Source organism: Antechinus flavipes, chromosome 3 (assembly GCF_016432865.1).
Source record: "Antechinus flavipes isolate AdamAnt ecotype Samford, QLD, Australia chromosome 3, AdamAnt_v2, whole genome shotgun sequence".
In the NCBI taxonomy this organism is placed as follows: domain Eukaryota; kingdom Metazoa; phylum Chordata; class Mammalia; order Dasyuromorphia; family Dasyuridae; genus Antechinus; species Antechinus flavipes.
The window spans coordinates 577,549,781-577,574,869 of NC_067400.1; the positions used below are offsets into that span (position 1 = coordinate 577,549,781).

A 25,089-nucleotide genomic window follows, 5' to 3' on the forward strand; every position below is an offset into this window, starting at 1 on the left:
ACTACAGCTTAATGAAGAGTAGAAGATGGGACAATTTTTTCTTTCTTTTTCGAGGAAGGAGCCGGCCTGGCCCCAGGAGGCAGAGACAGAGATATGTGGGGAGAACTGCGTCCTTGCTTGGGGTGGAAGCTAAGCTGTCCCATCCCCCAGGGCAGCCACGGGCTGATTGAACACGGAGTGCGTCTCTCACCCACCAGATGCCCCTGGGCTCCCCCAGGGTGGCGGTGCAGGAGGGCTGGGGGCGCTCACCATAGTGAAGCTTCACCACAAAAGGATGGTTGACGTCAGCTAGAATGTCCCTTTCCATCTTGGTCCTGACTCGATCCCGCACTTTCAGGGAGGTAAAGAGAGACCCGGTCACTCCGTGCTCCCTTCCCAGGAACCAGAAGTTGCGGCTTGCAGCAGCGTTTCCCCTCCCGTGTTCCCCGTCCCTTCTCGCCTTAGCGCTGACCCTGGTTCAGCCTTCGACTCAGACACCAGGGGCGGCTTCCTAACCCCAGCTCCCATGCGCAGGGTGCTCCCTTTTATCTCTGCTTCCCTTCAGCACTACTGTTCTCACCCCTCCCCAGCCCAAGGGGCCGGCTTGCTATGTCCTAGTCACGATATTCCTTCCTCCACATCTCCCTTCTGCCTCTGGCTTCCTACAGGGGCCACCTTTCCCACCAACTCGTTCCTGACCTTGCCCGCTTTTGCCCTCCAGAAAATGACCTGCACCATGTTTTGGATTCACTGATCCACATCCTTCCCAAAGGAACCTCCCCTTCCTGAGGACGGGGACGAATTCATTTTTGGTCTTGGATGCCGGGCTCTAGCCTGGGCACCCAGGGGCACTTCCTACATGCTGCTGAAGGAACGGGTGTATCGGGCCCAGTCCCACTCCTTGCCTCTGCTGCCGCCTTTTCCTGAATGCTGACCTCTGCCCCCACCCAGATGACAGACAGCCATCCCTATGACACGGTCTCTGCTTGGCCACAGGCTCCCTGACTTCTCGGTGCTGTCGGAACCTGAGACACGTTAGCCAACCCATTACTGCTCTTGGAGACCTGCTTGGCTCCTGCCCCACTGCTTTCCCCTTCAGTGTTTTTTCCCCCTAGAAATCTTCCTCCTCTTCCTCCTTCTTTTTCCTCCTCCTCATCTTCTCCTTCTCTTCCTCCTCCTTCTCCTTCTGTTACCTCCCTACTCCTCAAACTGTGGCCATTCGTGGAATTACAAGAAGACCGGACAATGGGAGAGGAGTTGGGTCAGATCTCCGAGGCCTCCTGTCCTTACTAAGCTCCAGCCCACAGCAAATTCCCCCTGGATACCCCTGACCCCTCCAGCCCAGCACATCCCCCACCGAGCTCGAGAGCTCCCTTCCATGGGGCAGCTAGGGGGCGTAGCAGACAGAGCCCCAGCCCTGAAGTCAGGAGGACCTGAGTTCAAATCCGATTTAAGACACTTAACACTTCCTAACTGGGTGACCCTGGGCAAGTCACTTAACCCCAATTGTCTCAGAGGAAAAAGGCTCTCCCTTCCTAAACCAATTTTCCTGTCTATGGAATCCCTCCATGTGACCTAGATTTGAAACCCAGAGACATCCTGCAGACCTCCAACATCCTAAGAGCAGGCGTTCTCAATATTTTTTGTGTCAATGGAGCTCTCTGGCAGCTCCATGAAACCTCCAGACACTTCTCAGCATCATATTCTTAAATGACTAAAGGAAATACTAAATTGTGGATAGAGGAAAAAAATAAAGCTGCCATTTTCCCCCCATCCAAGTTCTTGGTGCCCCTGAAATCTACCTATAACCCCCTTGTAATCCATTAAAAATCCATGTCCTAGAGCCAGCTCCAAAGAGGCAGCTTTTATTAAGCCTCCCACACCCCCCTTCTTCCCAGTCTACAGCCATCGGCCTCCATCAGGATCTCGTCACATCTCCCAGAACAACAAGATGAAACTGGACCGCTCTCCCTTCCTTCACGGACCAGCGGTCATCCTTTTAACACAGCTCAGAACACAAAATGAAAGGGGCGGACTAAACTACCCTAAGGTCCCTTCAGCTGAAACACTGTATGCATGGTCCTGGATTTTATGTGGTGAAGTTCCTCCTAGTCTGGACATCTGATGTCCTGCCCTGCCTCTGATATATTTCTGTCCTCAGGCCCTTCCCATCTCAAGCATCCTGGGTTCTAAGGGCTCTCCCAGCTCTGATCTCCCGAGTTCTAAGTTCCCTCCCAGCTCTGACATTCTATGTTCTAAGGGCCCTCCCAGCTCTGACATTCTATGTTCTAAGGGCCCTCCCAGCTCTGACCTCCTGGGTTCTAAGTTCCCTCCCAGCTCTGACATTCTATGTTCTAAGGGCCCTCCCAGCTCTGACATTCTATGTTCTAAGGGCCCTCCCAGCTCTGACCTCCTGGGTTCTAAGGGCCCTCCCGGCTCTGACCTCCTGGGTTCTAAGGGCCCTCCCGGCTCTGACCTCCTGGGTTCTAAGGGCCCTCCCAGCTCTGATCTCCCAGGTTCTAAGGCAGACTGTTCTGACATTTTATGTCCTAAGGTCTGTCCCGGTTCTAACCTCCATGTTCTGACATTCTATGTTCTAAGGTCTACCTTCTAACTCGTTACTGATCATTCAACAAGTAGTTCACTAAGTACTGGTTGCTTCCGGGCTCTATGCCAGGCACTAGGGATACAAAGACAGAGAGGAAACTGGTCCCTGCTCTCAGGAGTCCAGACCACCGGGGAATGGAAGGGAGATGATACAATGTATTTACAGAAAAATAAATACGGGAAATTTACAAAACCACTGCAGATTTCGGGGCTGCGCGTTGTTAATAACGGGGGCGTTGGGGAAAGGACGCCTGGAGGAGCTGGCCGGTGAGCAGAGATCGAAGGGAGCAGGAGACAGGCTGGGGATGTTGAGCCTTCAGGAACGAGGCTGGGGGGGAGCGGGGTGGGCGTGCGGGGGAACGGCAAACAGCTGGGTTGGCCAGAGTGCGGCGTTCCCGAGGCGGCGCGGAACGGGCTCAGAGAACCGTGTCACCGGCGAGGGGACGGCTCGCCCTCAGCTGTGAGCTACGGAGATGCCGGCGGGAGGAAGGCTGCTTGGGCAGGAGGGCGAGCCTGGAAGCAGGGAAGCCAACGGGGCGGGGGGGGGGGGCAGTGAGGACCTGGACGAGGACGTGACCAGAGGGAAGCGGATGGATATGGAGGGTGTGGAGGGACTGAGAAGGCAGTTCGCCAATTAGTTCATTGAACATTATCTTTCGGCTCTGACATTTTGGAATTCTACATTATTCTTTGCAAGAATGTGGAAGGGCAGCTAAGTGGCTGCTCGGAGTTCGAATTCAGCCTCAGACATTTGACAGGTACTCGCTGGGTGACCCTCAGCATCCTCCTTAACCCCGCCTGTCTCATGGCACATGGGATGGTGGCTCCTTCTGGCCCTGGCGTTCAAGGCCTCCTTCCCCCCTCCCCCCCCCTCACTCCCTCTGGTGCCCCGAAGCCTCTCTGGGACGGGCCCTATCTCACAGCCAGGGCCCCCCACGGACTCTGCCCCCAGCCCCTTACCTTTCAAGGTCGCTTTCTTCAGGACCTTCATGGCATAGAGGTGCCCGTTGTCTGGGCGGGTGATCTTCCTCACCAGAAAGACCTAGGGAACATGGGAGAAGAGCGTCAAGACCGGAAAGGGGGGAGAGAACAAGCCGGGGGGAGAGGTCCGGGCGCCTGCTGCGGCCCCTCCCTCCGGCTCCAGCTCTCAGACACCGTGAGCACCCGGCGGCCACGGCTTCCGAGCCGCGTCCTCCCCACGGTCACCACACTCACCTTGCCAAAGGAGCCCTGGCCCAGGACCTTGAGGAGCTCAAACTGCGAGGGGTCGGCCTTTTCTGAGCCCTCCTTGACGTGGTGCGTGATAGAGATCTCTTTGACAACGCCTTCATCCTGCTGGGGGAGAGAACAAGGTGCTGCTGAACGGAGCTGGTGTAGAATGGGAGGATGAGGCAGGCGGGGGGGATCTGGGAATAATCAACGGGCCGGGCTCCGTCATCCCAAGCCCGTTTCCACAAGGTCCAGCCCTTGGGGAGATCAGATATCCTCAGAACCAGAGGGCATTATACCTAGGCGAGATCTTAGAAAATAGGACATCAGGACTGAAAGAGCTCTAGAACCCGGAATATCAGAGCTGGGAGGGCTCTTAGAACCCGGGCTGTCAGAGCTGGGAAGGACTCTTAGAACCCAGGATGTCAGAGCTGGGGGAGCCCTTAGGACCCAGGATGTCGGAGCTGGGAGAGCCCTTAGAACCCAGGAGGTCAGAGCTGGGAGGGCCCTTAGAACCCAGGAGGTCAGAGCTGGGAGGGCCCTTAGAACCCAGGAGGTCAGAGCTGGGAGGGCCCTTAGAACCCAGGAGGTCAGAGCTGGGAGGGCCCTTAGAACCCAGGAGGTCAGAACTGGGAAGGACCCTTAGAACCCGGGCTGTCAGAGCTGGGAGGGCCCTTAGAACCCGGGGTGTCAGAGCTGGGAAGGACTCTTAGAACCCAGGATGTCGGAGCTGGGAGAGCCCTTAGAACCCAGGATGTCGGAGCTGGGAAGGATGACTATTTAGGATCACAGAATGGCAGATTTAGGGCTGGGAGATCCGAGAGCCTCTAGCTCCACTGCCTGCGGTTACAGAGAAGAAGCCGGGGCCACAGAAGAGCAGGCCATCCCCGGGATCACACACTCTCCTGACTCCCGGCAGCATTTTCCCCGAGAACGCTCTCAGGCCGCTCACGGGAGCTCAGGTGGGCGCTGCCATGTGGTTGCCTGGCAGAGACCCCTGTTCAACAACACCGGCCGCCAAGGAGAGGAAGCTGGGGGGGGCAGAGTCTCTCACTCCCTCCCCCCACTAACTTGGGCACCAGCAAAGGTAACAGTTGGGCGCCCTTGTTTCATTGGCACAACACGGGGAGGCTGCTGGCCAACACGGGCACCACCCATCTGCCAGCCGCCTGGGCCTCTCGTGCACGGCCAGTACCAGTCCCCGGAGCTTCGGCGCCCTGGCATCAAGTCAGCTCCCCAGCTGGAGCCGGGAAGGGGGGTCTGAGGCGGGGGGGGGACCCACAGATGCGACCCCGGCCCCCACGGCTCTGCTCGGCCTTCTCCCCGGGAGGGGGAGGAGCGGGGAGAGGAAGGGGCCGGGCGGCTTTTGTTTTGGCCACAATAGGAAGTGAGGTTCCCCTCTGACCTCCTTGCCTCACACCCGCTCTATCTGCTGTGAGAAGCCTCCGTCCACTCTCCCCAAGGGCCGAGTCTTGGCTGGGGGAGGAGCGGTTCTCGCCGGCCCAGGGGCCCAGGGAGCTCTCGGGGCCAGCAGCGCCAGGGCTGCTCCTGAAACGGGGGGACCCGCCTGCCTCGTTGCCAGCCTCCCCACAGGAAGGAAGCCTTCGGGGGGCAAGGGCCCTCGCTTCAGTGGGGGACGCACCGAGCCAGGCTGCCTGCCTGGGCCCAAGCCCGGCCCCAGTCTCAGAGCTTCTGCCCACAGTGGGTTTCAGTTCTCCCCTCAACATCCCCCCAGGCCAAAGGTCCCCAGACCCCCCGTAGCTCCCCTAAGTCCCCTCAGGTTTACAGAGTACGTCTCCCCCTTGCGGCCCCGTCTGCCCCCAGCCTCTCTGCCACCCACAGCGGGCATCGCCCTGGCCGAGACCCAGGCTGGAGCCGGAGCCCGGAGGAGCTGGTCCTGCTGACCCTGCCGGGGCCGAGGGCAAGCAAGAGGCACGCCGGGTGTGCCCTGCCCCAGGACACTCACTCACGGCTTCCCCAAGAACACCTGCTCTACAAGAGGGACGACGACTCCAAGCTAAAAGGAAAGGAAGCCCTCCCTCCCGGCCTCCCTCCCGGCCTCCTTCCCCACCCTCCCTCCCGGCCTCCCTCCCAACCTCCCTCCCGGAGCATCTCCCCCCACCCCGGCCATCACTAACCGTGTCCTGGCTCAGGCTGGGGCCCAGAGTGGGCCCGGGGGCCCCGGCAGGCCTTGCCCGCTGCTTCCTGGGCAGCCAGAGGCTGAACAGGGCCCGGAAGCGGGGCAGCTTAGGGTCCCGCTCCATCCTCCCATCCCACCGGCTGCGCTCCATCCACCTGCGGGGGCCGGCACCATGGCAGGTGGCGGGCCTGCGGGGCCGCTGCCCTCGGGGAGCCCGGCTGGCGGGCGGATGTCGGGGCGGGGGCCGGACCAGCCTAGGCCGAACCCGGCGCCAATCAGCCCCCGCCTGTGGTTTCCCCGCGCTGGGCTCGCCCCCTTCCCTCCCTCGGAGCCACTTCGAAATACGGAAGCGCGGCCTGCTGGTCTGCGCCCCTCCCCGTGGCCTGAAGCCGGTGTCACCTCAGCCAGCCCCTGCCCCGGAGGGCGGTGCCTGCGGGAAGCGCCCCAGAACCAAGTCAGGCACCCGGGGAGCCACAAGGTCGGGGGTTCGAATCCTCTCTCTGCAACCTGCTCCTTCTCTGGGACCTGGAGTTCGGATTCTGCCTCAAGCATTTCCTGGAGGTCTGGCCCTGAGCAAACCAGCAAACTCACTCAGCCTCAGTCTTCACATCTCTAAAATGGGGACAGTGACAGCACCTCCTCCCAGGGTGGTTGCGAGGATCGGATGAGACAATATCTGAAAAGGGCCTCACACCCCTTGAGTAAGGCACCCGGCAAAGGGGGACCAGTCCCATCAGCTGCTACCCTCTCCCTAGGTAACTCCACAGTCCACAAGGAAGAAAAGGGTCCTGGTTCATCGCCCCCTCCACTTCTCAGACTCAGTTTCCTTTTCTTGAGCATGAGGAGGTTGGACAGGATGGCCTTTGAAGCCCCTTTCTGTGACCTGCTTTGAAATGGGTCAGAACCTGAGTGAGGAGGGTCTGGCGGGCCATCCTGAGCCGGATCCGGGGAGCCCTCGGGGCTCAGACTGGGCGCTGGGGTACACAAAGGCAAAGCCCCCCTGCAGCAGGGCCAGCCCCTCGCGCGTTCCCCGGGGGGGCCAGAGGAGATGCTCACTGCGGCCCAGGCCCCTCCTCCGCTCTCCCCTGGCCCCGCGGGTCACAGAGCCGCCCCCCGCAGACACACGTGGGGCTCTCGCCGACCCTCGTGGGATCCCATAGGCTGGAACTGCTCTCAGGCTCAATGGGCTCTGTGGGGGTGGATCAGAGGTTCGGAATCCTGGCTCTGTGCTCACTGCCCGGGTGATCCTGGGCAAGTCATTTGCCCTCATAGGACCTCAACTCCCTCATGTGTTAAATGAAGGAGCTGGACTCAGGGACCCCGGCTCAGACCCTGTGGGTCTCGGGGGGCTCAGGGACATTCCCCTCACCCGACTCCCATCCAAACTTCGCCTTCAGGGCTTCCAAGGAGGCTCTTTCCTCCTCCCCATTAGGGGCTGGAAGAATGATTAAGATGGGATGGAACAGAGAGGGGGCAACCAACCGGCCTGGGGCCCCATGGAGTCAGCTCAGGGGGGGAAACAGGGCTCCAGGTGCCAGGAAGACAGGACTGGGGCTGTGGGCTCCAGGGGAAGCAGGTGGGGAGAGATTACAGCTGAGGCTGGGAGTCACATCCTGTCCGGCTCACGGCACCATCCCCCTTCCCCCTGGGGCAGGTTAGGGGCTTCCCACTCTGCCAGCCCAGACTTCCCATGTGAGCTCCTCCCCTGGGACCCAAGGGGCAAGGGGGACCCTCCCCAGCCGCCTGCCAGTGGGACTCACAGCAAGAAGTGACGGGGAAATGCCTGCCGCCAATGCTTCTTATGGTGTCCCCTGGGGATCCAGCCCCGGGCCACAAGCCCTCCCAGGGGACTCGGGCCAGACCCCCCCAAAAAAACACCAGCCCCTCCCACGCTGGGCTCTTACCTTCTGGGTACAGGAGGCCGAGTCTCTCTCCGTCCAGGAGACATCTGTGGAGGCCTGCATAGTGGAGGAGGATGTCAGTGCAGGGGGAGCTTTGGGCCCCACTTACTTCTGCTTTTTCAGCCTCCCCAGCTTGAGGAAGGAAGGGGGGTTGCAGCCTGGGGTCCTGGGTCCCTCCCCACCTCTCACACTTCCCCCTTTGGGAAGGAGAAGGGAAAGGGAAGAGCCCAGTACGTAGCTAGCTGTGTGACTCTGGATAAGTCATTAACCTCTTCTTGTCAGGGGAGACGGCTGCGGTGGATGATCTCTAAGATCCAATCTCTTCCGGCCCCAACATTCTGTTCCAGGGTCTCTCTCAGTTCTGAGATTCTTTGTTCCAAGGCCCTCCCAGCTCTGGCCTTCTGTGTTCTAAGGCCCCTCCCAGCTCTGACATCCCATGTTCTAAGATCCCTCCTACTTCTGACATTCTGTGTCCCGAGATCCCTCTCAGCTTTGGTATTTTATGTTCTAAGGGCCCTCCCAGCCTAAAATTCTATATTTTAGTTTTCTTCCCACTTCTGACATTCCATGTTCTAAGACCCAGCTCTCATACTCTGTGTTCTAAGGTCCCTCCCAGTTCTGACATCCCGGGTTCTAAGGTCCCTCCCAGCTCTGACATCCCGGGTTCTAAGGGCCCTCCCAGCTCTGACATCTCGGGTTCTAAGGGCCCTCCTGGCTCTGACCTCCTGGATTCTAAGGGCCCTCCCAGCTCTGACATCCCGGGTTCTAAGGGCCCTCCCAGCTCTGACATCCTGGGTTCTAAGGGCCCTCCCAGCTCTGACCTCCTGGGTTCTAAGGGCCCTCCCAGCTCTGACATCCTGGGTTCTAAGGGCCCTCCCAGCTCTGACCTCCTGGGTTCTAAGGGCCCTCCCAGCTCTGACATCCTGGGTTCTAAGGGCCCTCCCAGCTCTGACATCCTGGGTTCTAAGGGCCCTCCCAGCTCTGACCTCCTGGGTTCTAAGGGCCCTCCCGGCTCTGACATCCTATCATTGGTTCACCCAGACCAAGGCTGGGAAAAGGAGAGAGAAGTGGCCCCAGTCTGGTCCATGCAGGAGAAGAAAGCCAATGTTACCACTTCTGGCCACTTCTCTGCTCTCTAGGAACAGGGGTGTGGAGTGGACAGACTAGTCCAAGATCGCCCAGAGCTTTGCAGGAGAGCCAACACCAGCATCCTGCTGCTCTCCAAGCTTCCTCAAAGCCCAGTGGTTCATCCCGCTGCCCCAGACAAGCAGCCCCAGGCCAGGCTGGAAGCACCGAGTGCCCCTCCCATCACCCGGGGCCGGGAACAGCCCACCCAGCGCTGGAGGGCCATGGGAGCTGCCCAGTCATGATCCCCTTCTCACAGACGAATGGCTTGCCAGGTTAAATACCTGTCCAAGCCAATCAGCATCTAGCCATACAGCAGATGAGGGTCCACACCTGGGCCTAGGGGTTCGGGCCACAGCTGCTCTACCTCTCACAGAAGGGAAGCCCAGGGAAAGGGGCAGTTCTGGATCCAGCTCACCCGGCTGGTGAGACTCAATCAGAAAACTCTTCCAGAGACATTAAAACTGTAACTCCGGGGCCCAAGCTTCTAAGAGAGGGAGTGTGGTTGCTGCAGGCCTAAGTTTTCTGCAAGACTAAATCTACAAGCATTGATTAAGCATCTACTGTATACCAGAACCAATCTCTACTCCCTAAGGAGTAAGACACCAGGAGAGAGAGGAGGAGCTTGGAAGAGCTCTGAATCAGATTCCCTGCTTGTCTGGCTAAGGGATTCTGAAGGGGAGGAATGAGCTTCCCAAACGCTTACCCTCATGGGGCTTCGGCCCCTGCAGCCCCCCAAGTGACAGTAAAAAATAAAACCAATTTATTAATTGTGCTCCTCAATGAACCTTCCCAATTTTCTCCAACTGCTAAGCCCATCCCTTTGAGATCACCGCCCATCTACATTGTGAGTTGTCTTCTTTTTACCACTGTATTAAAAGCTACTTGAGGACAGGGACTGCATTTTTGCCTTTTCTTATATGCCCAATGCTTGCCATGCAGTAGGCACTTAAATGCTTGTGGATGATGAAGTCACTTTAGATTTCTCTGAATCTCAGTTTTGTCTTCTGTTAAATGGGGATAATGCGGCAGTATACAGCCTCTCAGGGTCCAATATTGTCATTTTTCAAATAAGGAAACTGGAGGCCAGAAAAATGAGGGGACTGACTCCGGAGTCCAGCATCCTCGGGCTGACATTCTGTAAGGCTCACAGAGGAGAGTTATAGGCCTCTCAACCAAAGCTTCTTAAACTGTGGTTCGGGACCCAGGTGGAGTCTCGTAACCAAATGTGGGGTCGCAAAATCATGATTCATTAGTAAATGACTGATTTGTCTACCTGTTTTATATCTACACACAAAAATTTCTTCAGTGGAAAAGGTATCGAGGGGGAAAAGTTTAGGAAGCCCTGATCCACACCACAAAGGCTTGGGTTCAAGTCCCGTTTCTGAGGCAACGTGACCTGAGCTCTCGGGGTTCCAGACACTGCCCGCCTCTCCCTCCAACATCAGGGCCGGGAGGAAGCCTTGCTGTGGAGGCTGGGAGATGTCCGGCCAGCGGGAGCCCTGGGCTGGATGTCTGCCGGGGGCGGGGGGCAGTCCTGGGGACTTCCCTGGGAAGGAGAGAGGGACAGCTACAGCAGCAAGACCCCAGAGGGTGGGTCAGGCCCCAGCACTGGGGGGAGGGGGCAACTGGGCCGGCTCCCTGAGCCCCTCCAACACCTGGGAGAAGGAGCCCATTGTCACATTCTGCTGAGTGGGATCAGGCTTTCATAAACAGGAAGAGAAAGGATGGGGGGGGGAGGAAGAAAAGGATTCTGAAAAGAGACAGCTGCGGCCGGCTTCAAAGAGGGATCTGGCCAGGGGACGGAGGGAGCCCCTGCCAGGGGTCAGAGGGAGCCCTGGCCGAGGGACGGGGGGAGCCCCAGCCAGGGGTTAGGTCTCTATCCCAGGGGAGAGCCCGGGCCCAGGGGGCCCGTCACCTCCTGCTCCCCGGCAGCTGTTCCAAGGCAGTCCCGAGGCAGCCAAGAGAGCCCTACCCCAAGCCCTGTGCTCAGAGGCCAGGGCCCGGTGCTCCCAAGGAACCTCGGCGTCTGACCCACCTTTCTCTGCGCGTCAGAATCCCATCTATCCCCAAAATGCATCTCCCACGCTGCCTTTGTGGGAAAGCACTGTAAAATTTGTATAACACGCTGCCTGGAACACCGGCCAAGGGCCCGGGCAGTGAGGGGGCAGAGACAAAACGAAAGCCCCCGTGCTCAGGCGGACCACACTGTCTGGCTGGGTCTGGGGGGGATGAGGGGCGGGGCAGACCCTGATAGAAATGGCCCCTGAGGTGAACCCTGAGCAAAACCAAAGATCTCCACTTCCTCTCACGGCAGCTAGGTGGCACCAGAGTGCCCAGAACCACCAGCCTGGCGTCAAGACCCAAGTTCAAAGTCAGCCTCAGACAGAATAGCTAAGGAACCCCATCGGCCTCAGTTTTCTCACCAGTAAAATGGGCTGGAGAAGGAAATAGCAAACGCTCCAGGAGCTTTGCCAAGAAAACCCCAAAGAGGGTCAAGAAGAGAGGGCACATGTGACAAGTGCCTGAAGAACTCCAGAAAGAGGAAAGGACCTGGGTCCCACTGGTCCTGCTTGGCTGGCGGCAGACAGCTCGGCGTCCTCTCTGTAAAATGAGGGAGCTTGGACCCTCTGGTCCCTGACGCCAAAGAAACCCCCAGCCCCAGCTTGGACCCTTGTAGGGCGGCGACTGTGGGCAGTAGTGAGGAGTATCTGATAAAAACCATCTGCAGCAACTAAGTGTAACAGGGGCTGCCCTCAGGGGTCTCTGCTGAGGGAGGGACTCACAGAGGGGGAGGGAGTGCCCCCTAGTGGGCATGGGCCTAAGCCCTGGGGGAGAAGGGGCAAGGGGCCCTCTGGGGTGCCCTAGAGGGCAAGTTCACCTTTAGCCCCCAGGCTTCTAAGGGGAGAAAACTGAAGCCAGAGGAGGGAAGAAGGAATTTCTCAAAATCTGAATTCAAGTCCTCTGACTGGACTCTGAGGGCCCTTAGAACCCAGGAGGTCAGAGCTGGGAGGGCCCTTAGAACCCAGGAGGTCAGAGCTGGGAGGGCCCTTAGAACCCAGGAGGTCAGAGCTGGGAGGGCCCTTAGAACCCAGGAGGTCAGAGCTGGGAGGGCCCTTAGAACCCAGGAGGTCAGAGCTGGGAGGGCCCTTAGAACCCAGGAGGTCAGAGCTAGGAAGGCTTTAGAACCCAGGAGGTCAGAGCTAGGAAGGCCTTAGAACCCAGGAGGTCAGAGCTGGGAGGGCCCTTAGAACCCAGGAGGTCAGAGCTGGGAGGGCCCTTAGAACCCAGGAAGTCAGAGCTAGGAAGGCCTTAGAACCCAGGAGGTCAGAGCTGGGAGGGCCCTTAGAACCCAGGAGGTCAGAGCTAGGAAGGCCTTAGAACCCAGGAGGTCAGAGCTAGGAAGGCCTTAGAACCCAGGAGGTCAGAGCTGGGAGGGACACGAGGAGAGGTAGAAAACAATTCAGAGCTCAGGTAGCAGACAGAGCTGATCTCAGGCCCGGATCCTGCCTGAAACACTATTGCTGTGAGTGAGATCCTGGCCAATCACTTCCTTTCTCTCATTCTCCATGATTTTCTAGACTGACATCTCGGGGAGGTTTGAGTCTGCCTTGGTGGGGAGAGTTCCTCACCAGGACTTTTCTATCTACAGGAAGATCCAATAAACACAAATAGATCTGGTTCATTCCCCCATTTTACAATAAGGAAACTGAGGCTTTGGGGATAAAGTAACTTAGGGCCACCGGCTCTTCAGTAGGAGAATTCGGATTTGAGCCCAGGACCTCTGACTCCAGACCATACTAGGTTCCCAGCTTCTCAAAGAAAAGACACCCCGCATTTGGGAACCCTTGTTAGCTGAGGAAAATCACATGACATTTTCAAAATGCTCACTTGTTTTATTATTATTATAACCATGCTTCTGGTTGCCAAATTCTTTAAGCTGCTACTCAAGGCCCCTGCCTACAATGAGACCCCGGGAGAGCTCTGTAACTCATTTCCCATCATCCTCGGGAGGAATAATGTGCTTGCTCGCTCTCCCTAGAATGCTCTCTTAGAATGCCCAACTCTCACCAGACTGCCCCGGCCGGGGCTCAGGGGGCTCCCCGAGAACATGGACTCCAGTCCTTTCATCTGTAAATGAGACCAGGCCCCCAGAAGGGGCAGGGCCCACCCTGGCCCTGCTCAGGCCGATCCCCTCTTGGACAAGCCACTTCTCTATTCCGGACCGTCATTTTCTCACCAACAGAGAAATAATCAACTAGACAGGCATTTATTAAGTGCTTACTGTATGTCAGAATCTGATCACTAGAGGGCGCTACAGCGCACAGAGAGCCAGTGCCAGTGCAGCCTCCGGGGCCCACTAGCCAAGTCACTTTACTCTGCCTCAGTTTCCTCATCTGTTAAACGGGATAATAACAGCACCGCTAAGCAGGGTTGTTGGGAAGATCAGATGAAACAATAACTGTGAAGCATCAAACGCCGCGCCCGGTGCATTGTCACCGCTCTTTCATTTGAGCTTCTGACTCTTCGCGACCCCGAGTGGAGTTTTCTTGGCAGAGACCCCGTGTGCCCCGATTTCTTCTCCAGGGGATTAAGGCAAACAAAAGTTAAACCCGGGCCCACAGGCTTAGTGTCTGATGCTGAATTTGAATCTGGGTCTTCTGGACTCTAGGTTCTGTGGTCTATGGACCAGGTCCAGGGGTCCTCAAACTACGGCCCGCGGGCCAGATGCGGCAGCTGAGGACATTTATCCCCCTCACCCAGGGTTGTGAAGTTTCTTTATTTAAAGAACAAAGTTTTTGTTTTTACTATAGTCCGGCCCTCCAACAGTCTGAGGGACGGTGAACTGGCCCCTATTTAAAAAGTTTGAGGTCCCCTGGCTTAGATGGTTCATGGCAAAAAGGAAGCCCTGTGTTAGCTAGTATAACGACCATAACTACTATTCCCAAAAGGAGTGTTTCTACTGCTCCTCCTCCTCCCACTTTTCCTTTTACTACTACAACGACGGGGACCACCACTCCCCCCCCCCATACACACTGCAGTGCAGTTCCAACGCTCCACCTCCGCGCCTTTGCTCTGGCTGTGCCCCGCACCTAGAGAGCCCTCCCTCCTCACCTCTGCCTTAGAGAATCCCTGTTTTCCTGAAGGCTTAGCTCAAGCACCTTTTCCTGAGTCTTTTCTGACCACCCCCAGGCTCCATATTCCTTCCCGGACCACCTTGTACCTGTTTTCTCTCTATTTATGCATTTACATCCAGAATGAAAACCCTGCAAGATCAGGGACTGGCAGACTGACCTCCATGCCCGCCACCGTGCCAGACTCATGCGCTCATGTGATGAACTCTCGGAGAGAGAAAACACATTTTTAAAAATGGCACAGAAGATGGAGACGAGGAGGCAAGACCAAGCTGAGAGGGGATAAATATCTCTGTTACTGACAAGAGATTTGAGGGTCTCTCAGCCTCTGGCTCGAGAAATCTGAAACAACTTGGGGGGCTCAGGGTATTACTGCCCAAAAGGGATGCCCGGGGAGACGTCCATAGCTGCAGGGTGATGTGGGAGCAACCCCAGGAGAACCATTTCTATGTTAACAACACTTTTAGAGCACACAAGAACTGTGATCAATGCAACACACAGCACTGGGGACGAAGCACGCTCCCCCCTTCCTGCCGGAGGTGGCAGACTTAGGGTACAGAATGAGACCTAACCTTTTTTGTTAGGGGATCTGATAGAGACCCCCTTAGATCTATCCACATATATTATATTATGTGTCAATCAGTTAGCAAGCATTTATTAAGCACCTACTATGTGCTGAGCAAAAAATAGTCCCTTCTTTTAAGGAGCTCACACCCTAATGTGAGCGACAAGCTGCAAACAATTGTGTACAAAAGAAGGAAAAATTGGGAATAATCTAAGAGGAAAGGCCCTTACATTAAAGGGGATCAACAGAGGATTATGGCAGAAGGTGAAATTTTAGATGGGACGTGAACAAAATCAAGAAGTGGAGATGAAGAAGGAGAAAACTGCAGGCATTGGGGGGGGGGAGGAAGGGAGCCAAAGAAAGTGCCCTCTTAACATAAAGCTTTAAAATCTGCAAAATGCTTTTTACAAACATAATCTCATTAACTTTCTAAGAGCCCCGGGACCTCTACTATTACTTTCAATTTGGAGACAAGGAAAGTTTAGTGTATGAGGAAAGAAAATTATTTTTTGTTCATTGAAGAAAAATCTAATTGTTGAAAGAGATATCAGGTTGGTTCCATTATTCACTAAGCAGTGCGGTGGAGAGCGCAGTTCAAATTTGATCTCGGCTGGGCGAGTCACCGGTCTAGCTCACACAACCAACGTCTCATCACAGAGCAATCTTGCTCTGTCCTGCTTGTCTAGCCAAGGTGTCCTTGGTAAAGACGGGAGGCAGCGACAGCGGGCCTTCCCAAACAGTACTCTGGTAGGCCGCATCTCACGGTCATGGCTGACGGAAGGGGGCAGACAATATTAGAACCACTTTGCCTACAATTCCGCCCTAAAGGCTCCCTGCCGTCCATGCACAAGTTAAGATCCTGCGAGATTCTCTGAGAGATGCCCCTGAAGAATTAGCTGTTCAGTGTCTGATAATGTCAAGTGAAGCATGAAACCGGGAGACGTATGTTTGCCAAAGGGCTTGCCACTGTTGCGGAAAGTGTTTGTCATGTAACGTGAATGAAAGCGGGATCCCCGTGAGGGGGTGGGGTCTCATCGAGGGGTTCTTGTCTGTGGGGAACGTTTCTACGGAATCCATTGAGATCTATGACTGCCCACTCTGGAAACAGGGAGGCCCAACGTTCCACCCACGGAACAATCAAGCGCATGAAGAACGTTTGCTGTTCAGATGATGAGACGTCTCCGGATGGACAACAGCCCATTGAGCGGGTCCAACTGGAAGCACCTCTTGGACAGAAATGAAGAGAAGGGGCTAGAGACAATTTGGGGGAATGACCAGCACTTCGAAAGAGCCCGAGCTACTCCCAGAAAACAACAAAAAAACCAATATTTGTAATTCCATTGTTCTGCTTACAAATCATAGGACTCCATCATTTCTGAAGAATCCAAGTAGAATACCAAGAAAAAAAATGGCGTACATAAGAGGGTACCAGCAATGACTTGGTTATGAGAAGTGACATGAACAACATTATTTAGGAGACGAGAGGAAGCAGGCTAAGCAAGATTCATGAGCAAAGGACAATCTATGGACAGCCCAAGTGCCACAATATCCCAAGTAAGGAGAAGGAAGTCAGGGAAGGAAAAACACTTATTAAGCACTTACTATGTGCCAGGCTCTTTACTAAACACTTTATAAATATTTTGAACTTCACAACAACCTTGGGAGGTGGGTACTATTATAATCTCTATTTTACCATTGAGAAAACTGGGGCAGACAGGTTAAGTGACTTGCCTAAAGTCACACAGCTTGGAAGTATCTGAGACTGGATTTGAATTCCGGCCTCCAACTCAAGGGCCAATGCTCAATTATTGTGCCTTATCAAGGGTGACACAAAACAAACATAAATTTAGGATGTATACATTTGCCAAAAGATGTGTACATTTACAAAGCATACTGGGTAGACCTCTACACGAAGATAATTACTGACATTCACATAGATCAGGAGTTGCTTCCTTTTTTTTTTTTTTTTTGGTTCAATTTGGTGAAGCCTATGGATCTCTTCTCAGAATAATATTTTTTTTAAAAAAGGAAATGTAGTGTTCCAAAAGTCTCAAGTAAGGCTCGAGCTAACTTAAAACTACGCTGAGACTTTTGGGGAAAGCCTGTATATTGGATTGGAAATAGAACAGAGTATACAAATGGAGTATAGTTATCAAAATATTAAAAACAAAAATAAATTCATAGAGCTCTCTGAAATCCATCCAAGGATGCTTTGGGGAATCAATGGACCCAGTCAAAACCCCCTAATATAGGACTGGCATAGTGGACAGAGCACAGGGTCTAGAGTCAGGCTCTTATTAGCTGTATGACCCTGGGCAAGTCTCTTAACACTGGTTGCCTCAGTTTCCTCATCTGTAAAATGAGCTGAAGAAGGGAATGGCCAACCACTCCAGAATTCTTTCACAAAACCCCAAATAGGGTCATGATGAATAACCAAAGTTTGCAATGTGTTTATCTCATCTGAGCGACTGGCAGTCCTGTATCAGACGTTCTAAGAGGCTGGCAGGCTTAAGGTCACAAAGCTCACAAGCATCTGAGTGGGGACTGGGAGCCAGATCTTCCTGATGCTAAGTTGGGTAGACATTATGGTGGGTCCATGGGAGCACTAGGACAGGAACTGCAAAGTCTAAAGTGGCGTGTGACCTGTGGCCCTCCTTGCAGGGAGTTCCTGCATCAGAAGGTTGTTGATGGGCAGAATGCCTCCCTCTCCCCCATTGCTTCCCAATGAACTTGAGGATTCTAGATCCATCAACTCGAGCAGAAATGTCCAGAGAGGCTGATTAGAGCTGGTGGCAGACAGTGGGACTGGATGTATTCAAGCACAAAGGTGCAAAGGCAGTAACAGAACTATTATTAAACTCATTTGACAGATAGGGAAACTGAGGCAGACAGAGTTTAAGCAACCTGCCCCGCTTCTAAGCATCTAAGGCAAGATCCAAATTCAGATTTTCCATTTCCTGTTGTCTAACTGAACACAGAGAATGATAAGCCAAATTAACTACAGAAATTAGTTGGAAGGAGGAAGTTTTATTTATATTTCTCTCCCCTAGCATACAATTGTTTTTGTTGTTTTTTTTTTTTTCATTTAAATTTAATTTTAATTGCCTTCTGTATCACATAGGTTGGTCAGGATCTGCATCATTAAAAATAATAATTTCAGTATAATGATAATATTTATATAGCACCTACAACGTGCCAGACATTATGTTAAGCACTTAATTACTATCTCATTTGATCCTCACAACGCCCTGGGCTATCATGATCCCCATTTTATAGATGAGGAAACTGAGACAAACAGGGAAAGTGACTGGCTTAGGATCACATGGCTAGTAAATGAATTCAGGTCTTGCCGATCCTAGGCCCAACACTCTAGCCACCAAGTCACTAGCTGCCCTCAGCAACAGAATGCCCCCGGCACAGCACAATCCAGTGGAGAGAGTTTGAGATCTGCCGACACTATCACCTTGACAAATAATTTCATTTCTCTGGAGCTCAGTCTCTCCCGGGGAGGAAAACGGGGCAGTTGGGTCTGCATGGCCTTTAAGATCCCTTCCAGTTCAAACCCAGTAAAACACAGGTCAGATGGCCATTTACCTATGTCCAAGGGAAAGGAGAATATGCAAATTCTGCTCTCATCTGCCCAGGAGAAAGACCGCCTGGGAAGATCCGTCAGCACTTGTACATAGGACTCTCCGCTCTGGTTGGGCTTTCTCTCCCTGCTCAGATAATCAGGTATCTGCTTGTCTGTTACGGCCCCCTAACGCACCTCGGGAGCCCACTGCCTTGCAAATACACTGGTAGGAGCTTAATAAATGCTTGCTGGACTACCCTGGGGAACTCCACCCTTTCCAAACACCTGGGTCAGGGAGGACCTGCCAAGAAACCGTTCTGTGGGCCCTGCTGCCACACCCAGGCCCTGCCTCCCATTTGGGTAACAGGAGAAGCAAAGTCCAGGGGAGACTGCTCACACACAACTGGGCAATCAATCCCATCCCTGGGAATAGGGGCAGGGTGGAGGGCGTGGCCAGGGGGTAACCATCACTCTGGACTTCCTCATAGAAGGGGCTGCTCCACCCAAAGTGAAGGTGACCTTTTCAGAGCAATGGCCTATTCCCAGAACACCTCCCTCTCCATGACCTTGAGCGTATCATAATATCCCCATTTGACAGCTAGGAAAACTGAGGCTCAAGAATCAAGGAAGCGACTCACTCAGAGTTTTTTCATCAGTTAAGCTGTAGGAACTCGTCCCCAAGTCTTCTGACTGAGAATTCAGCAGGTCACCCTGTTTCTGACCCAGGGCAGGCTCACTGACCCTACTCCCAGACCATGTGTTCTCAATTCTTGCCACCTCTGCCCAGCCCCAGGGGTCCTTAGCTGTTAGGTCCTGGAGACTTCTCCCTAGTTTGGCCTGAATATACTGTTTCAGAGGGAGAGGAGGCTGGCCTGCTCCGGGACAGGTAGGCACTAGGGTAAAATACTTGGGTTTTTTCAGTCCTGATCTTTCCTTCCTGTAGAAGGGGCCTGTTCTCCCCAGTGCTAAGAAAAAGGAAGTCTGACTGTGAATTGGTCTGAACATTCTGAACATCGCAGTGTATCCTTAATCTAGAAACTTGGCAAGTCACTTAACCTCAGTTTCCTCATCTGTAAAATGAGCCAGAGAAGGAAATGGCAAACTACTCCCGTGTCTATGACAAGAAAACCCCAAATGGGGTCAGATAGAGTTAGATATTACTGAAAGGACTCAGCAACAAAAAATGCTTCATTCACCATCTCTTTCTGGACTAGAAAGTGTCTCCCTAGTCTCTATTTTCTTGACTGTGTTCTCTTCCCCGACTGGAATATAAGCTTATGGAGGTCAGGTACTATCTCTTAAAAAGATTAAAATTAAAATTAAAAAAAAAAGGAAGCCATCTAATCCAAACTCCTCATTTTAGAGATGAGGGAACTGAGGCAGAAGGAGATGAGAGGCTTTGCCCAGAGTTCCACAGGTAATAAGCCTGAGAAGTAGGATCTGAACCCAGGGCCTGTGTCCAGAGCCAGCGTCCTTCCCATTGTACTGAGGAGGGCAATTTCCTCATCTGTAAAATGGGAGCATTACTAACAAAGATCTGATACTTCCTTCTGTGACAGCCAGAACTGGAATCAAAAGGAAGAATGTGAGACAAATGACTGGGGCAAGCATGTGGCCATTAAAAATGAGGAATTCTGAGAAACAGAGAAAGATCTCTATCCACAGTAACCACAGTTATGGAAAGAAAAAGATCCCTAAAAGGATGCTAATCTGAGCAGGCAAAAAAGCAACGTGGGTACCGGAGAGGCGGCAGAATGCTGAATACTCAGCCAGACTAACAGACTCTGAAAAGGGGAGCACTATATCGAAAGTGAAGGGGTGGGTCACTGTAGCCTGGCACCTTCTGCCCCTCACCAGCCCTGGCCCAGACCCCTTCTCCCTCATCCTGGCCCAGCACCTCCTGTCCCCCACCAGTCCTGGCCCGGGCCCCGTCTCCCTCATCCTGGCCCAGCACCTCCTGTCCCCCACCAGCCCTTGCCGGGCCCCGTCTCCCTCATCCTGGCCCAGCACCTCCTGTCCCCCACCAGCCTGGCCCAGGCCCCGTCTCCTCATCCTGGCCCAGCACCTCCTGCCCCTCACCAGCCCTTGCCGGGCCCCGTCTCCCTCATCCTGGCCCAGCACCTCCTGTCCCCCACCAGCCCTGGCCCAGGCCCCGTCTCCCTCATCCTGGCCAGCACCTCCTGCCCCTCACCAGCCCTGGCCCAGGCCCCGTCTCCCTCATCCTGGCCCAGCACCTCCTGTCCCCCACCAGCCCTGGCCCAGGCCCCGTCTCCCTCATCCTGGCCCAGCACCTCCTGTCCCCCACCAGCCCTGGCCCAGACCTGTCTCCCTCACCATGGCCCAGCACCTTCTGTCCCCACCAGCCCTGGCCTGGACCCTGTCTACCTCACTGTGGCCCAGAACTTCCTGTCCCCCACCAGTCCTGGCCCAGACCCATCTCCCTCATCCTGGCCCAGTACTTCCTGTCCCCCACCAGCCCTGGCCCAGGCCCCGTCTCCCTCATCCTGGCCCAGCACCTCCTGTCCCCCACCAGCCCTGGCCCAGGCCCCGTCTCCCTCATCCTGGCCCAGCACCTCCTGTCCCCCATCAGCCCTGGCCCAGGCCCCGTCTCCCTCATCCTGGCCCAGCACCTCCTGCCCCCCACCAGCCCTGGCCCGGACCCTGTCTCTCTCACTGTGGCCCAGCACCTTCTGTCCCCACCAGCCCTGGCCCGGACCCTGTCTCCCTCACTGTGGCCCAGTACTTCCTGTCCCCCACCAGCCCTGGCCCGGACCCTGTCTCCCTCACTGTGGCCCAGTACTTCCTGTCCCTCACCAGCCCTGGCCCGGACCCTGTCTCCCTCACTGTGGCCCAGTACTTCCTGTCCCCCACCAGCCCTGGCCCAGACCCTGTCTCCTTCACATCCTGGCCCAGCACCCAGGGCCTAGCCCTGGGGCCCAACATCTCATGTTCCTCTGTTGCAGCCAGTGGCAGATCACTGACTACAGAGGTCACCCCACCCCAGATGGATGCCCCAGGGGGTCAGTGGGGCAGCTTCCTTTGCCCCTTCCTTCCCTGGCTGCCCCCTTCTCCATTCCAAGCCTCAGGGACTATTGTGGAGTTAGCCCAGCAGCCACCTGCCTCTCCAGAGAGAGCCACTGACCCTGAGGTCTCCCTTTCCAGAGCAGCTTCACTTCTCCCCCAATAACCGTCACCAATAAGCCTTTCCTCTTTCCCTGGGAACTCTCTCTCCCTCCCTCCCCAAACCTGTTATCAAAGTGGGAGAACAGGGGCCACACCTTGAACCCAAAGGTCTCCTTTATGGTCCAGACTGTGGGGACAGAAGGAGGAGGGGAGAGGAAATAATGAGGTCAGCTTAGGCCGCCAAAAACCAGCGGGGAAGGAGTGGAGGGGCCCCAACTCAGCCCAATGAGAGGTTCAAGGCCTGTCGAGGATGTTCCCTAATTGAGGGACCTCACTCAAGTCAATCCCCTTCCTCTGGGCCTCCGTTTTTCTGAGGGAAAGAAAACGAGAGGAATACTTGGAGAACAAGAAGTGCTAAATCTGGGAAGGGCGGGTCCACCTCTACAAGGAGGGCTCCGTCTCTTGGAGCCCACATCACAGACAAAATCTCAATGACTCAGCAAACCACAGAAGAGACCCCCTCCCCCCCAGCAGCCTCGGTGACTGACAGGAAGCCCATCTCCCAGCCTCAGTTTCCCCATTTGTCTAACACACATGGTCCCCTACCCCCAGACCCTCATGGAGAAGGATCACGGCTCCCCACCCAGACTGGAAACCCCTCTAGTCAGAGCCTCTGAGGAGCATAGAAGGACAAGGAGCTTGGAGTGTCAGGGGCTGGGGGTGAGACAGAAGTGTCAGAAGGCTTTCTAACAGCAGCTCTGCCCTGGAGGGTAACACAGCAGACTTTAAGAGGACACTTCCTCGCTACTCCTGGACCCACCAGCTGTGGCGCAGACGCATGACGCCGTGATCCACATGTCCCTTCTCCGACTGTCTCCAGCACTGACCTACTGCTCCTAACACGCCTCCGGCTCCAGCACCCACCATTCTAATGCCCACTCATTCCTCAGAGCTCAGCAGCTCCATGGCGGATCAGGACACAGGAAGATCTGAATTCAAATCCAGCCTCAGACCCCTACTAGCTATGTGGCCCTTGCCAAGTCACTCAATCTGTTTGCCTCAGTTTCCCTCACATTGTAAAAATGGGAATAATGATAGCACTTATTTCCTAGGGTTGTGATCAAATGAGGTAATACTTGTAAAGCATCTGGGGCAGGGCACTTAACAAATCTTTTCTTCTTCCCTTCTTTTCCTTTTTTCCCTCCCTCCATTTCTTGTTTCTTCCCTCTCCTTTCCTTTCTTCCTTCCTCTCTGCCTCCCTTCCTTATTTCCTTCCTCCTCCCCTCCCTCCCTCTCTTTCCTTCTTTCTCCCTTCTTTCTTTCCTTCCTCCCCCTTCCCTCCCTTTTTCCTTCCTTCCTTCCTTCCTCCCCCTCTCTTTTTCCTTCCTTTCTTCCTTCTTTCCTTCCTCTCTCCCTCCCTCCCTCCTTCCCTTCCTTTCTTCCTTCTTTCTTCCTCCCTTCCTTTCTTCTTCTTCCTTCCTTCCTTGCTTCCCTCCTTAGAGGAGATCCTATTTTCAGGGTGGAGCTAAGATATGAGCACTGGAAGGCTTGAGATCCCCCTCTCCTTGCTTGAGCTCAAGGTCCTCCCTCCCCTACACTCCCCCACTCCCAAACCAGTCCCCTTGACTCTCACCTTGGAGAGAAGTCTTCCAGCATCTTCTCCAGGAATTTGCCCATTCTGGAAAAAAGAGATGGAGGAGGGCCTGTCAGAGCTGCCTGGCATGGACAGCTTAATGCCAAAGGGATGCCAAGCCAGAGCAGGGGGAACCCTCATCTGTGTCTTCTGAAAACATCCTTGGGATCCCGAGCACAAGAGGCCCCACAGGGCAGGGGGAATCCCCCTTTTGATCTAACGTGATACCTTCATCTTGCAAACAAGGAAACTGAGGCTCTCTGAAGGGATGGACTTTTCCCCAGGATCCCTGTCAATAAGGAGGCCATGACTGCCTAGGAGAAGAGGGAGAGTTCTGGGGCCTCTGGTATCCTCCTCTAGGTGGGCCCAAATGAGAAGGAGCAGGCCTGGCCCACAGATCCACCATGATTCCGCTGCTTAGTCTGTGGATCCACTATGATCCTGCTGCCCCATCTATAGGCAGGAGACCAGATTAAAAGTCAGAACCTTTGGGTCAGATACCAACACCAATGTGTCCTAGTGGCCATGGGCAAGCGCCCAACTCTGTCTCAGTCTCCATATCTGTGTAAGGGGAATAGTACTGAAACTGCCCACCTCCCATGATTGTTGTCAGGAATAAAGGTATTCTCCTCACTTCCAGAACCACATGAACAATCATGAGAGCTCTTATTCCTCCTAAGAACCCTTCCTGGGAAGCCACATACGTGGGTTCTAACCTGGGCAAACCACTTTACTTGCCAGGGTCAAAGAACTAGAACAATCAAGGGACTTCAGAAGCCATTCAGTCCTGTGAAGTGAATTACCCATGGCCACATAGGATAGAAGAACAGTCAGGCTCTGAATCCATTTCCTCCAATCAAAAAACCAGGGGCCTTTCTCTGCTAAATGATGCTGCTGTGTATTGGGGGCGAGGGGGGAGCAGTTGGGCTACATGGTTTCTAAGCTCTGTTCTGAGATTCTCCCTAGTTCCAACATTCTATGTTCTAAGGACCCTTTTGGCCCCAACATTCTGTACCCTTGCATCTCTCTTCAGTTCTAATACTTCAGGTTCTGAGGGCCTTCCACGTTCTCAGGCCTTTCCTAGCTCTGACATCCACTGTTGTAAGGTCCCTCCCAATTCTGACCTGTGAGATGTGACTCAGTGGGACGCAGTCCCACTGGCCCCAGGATTCAGCATCTGAGCCCCATTTCCAGAAGGCCTAAAGCTCCTACACTTCAGGCTATCACTGACCCGAAGCCAAAGATAGGGCATTTGTCTCAGGGAAAGCACCCAGCCCAGCCTGGCCTACGGGGACCAATTCATCTATTCCTCCTCATTCTCAGGAGGATTAGCCGGGAGTCCTCGATACCTTCCTAGATTCAAAGAGCAGTCCTCAAACTTAGTCTCAAGGGAAGCTAACCGGCAACAGGGAATACAGTGTTGGGCCTGGAACTGCAAAACTGATCTTCCTGAGTTCGAATCCAGCCTCAGACCCTTACTAGCAGAGTGACTCTGGGCAAATCACTTAACCCTGTTTGCCTCAGTTCCTCATCTGTAAAATGAGTTGGAGAAGGAAAGGGCAAACCACTCCAGTATTTCTGCCAAGAAAACCCCAAACTGGGTCACAGAGTTGGACACAGCTGAACAACAGCCTTAGTCTCACCTACACTATGTGACTGCCCCAACTTTGGGCCCAAGTTCCCTGCCTTAGGAAGCTGAGTAAGAATAAGTCTTTGAGGCAAAGACCAGGGTTCACGGCCCTTCAGTGGCTTGCCTGTATCTTCTTCCACCCACCCTCCTCCCTGATCTCGGGCAGCAGCCAGCAGAGCCATGCCCTGTTATATAACTCCTCTCTTCCTCTTCTCCCCTGGGACATCCCTCCCTCCAAGCCTTTTAATTCCCCCTAATCCTCTACAGAACAGAGTTCATCTGTCTATCCACTTCCCCTTCTGAATCCCTGGCTCAGTCCAAGCCCTCACACCCTATGCTGGAGCCCAGTAGAGAGAAAGCCTGTCCAGGCCGGAACCCAGCATGCTACAGTTCTCATCCCCTCTCCAGGTTTGGTTTCTCCTTCTGGAACTCTGCACAATAGGAAGGACAAGCTGACATGATCATGACGCT

At 54.5% G+C, this 25,089-nt stretch overlaps 1 protein-coding gene across 7 annotated transcripts in view; it reads right to left on the reverse strand.

Annotated features, from left to right (window-relative positions):
* Positions 1-25,089, reverse strand: part of RPS6KA1 (ribosomal protein S6 kinase A1) — a 61,906-nt gene that overhangs the window by 31,528 nt on the left and 5,289 nt on the right. Inside the window, exons 2-6 of one of the 7 annotated variants that reach the window (XM_051988103.1) lie at positions 22,989-23,033; positions 7,840-7,893; positions 3,802-3,921; positions 3,547-3,628; positions 250-330 (exon numbers count right to left, since the gene is read on the reverse strand). In XM_051988103.1, coding sequence (XP_051844063.1) covers positions 250-330; positions 3,547-3,628; positions 3,802-3,921; positions 7,840-7,893; positions 22,989-23,033 — 382 coding nt within the window. Of the gene's footprint in view, positions 1-249; positions 331-3,546; positions 3,629-3,801; positions 3,922-5,933; positions 6,161-7,839; positions 7,894-22,988; positions 23,624-25,089 lie in introns of those variants that run through there. The other 6 variants (XM_051988102.1, XM_051988101.1, XM_051988108.1 and 3 more) reach the window with 6 other exon arrangements.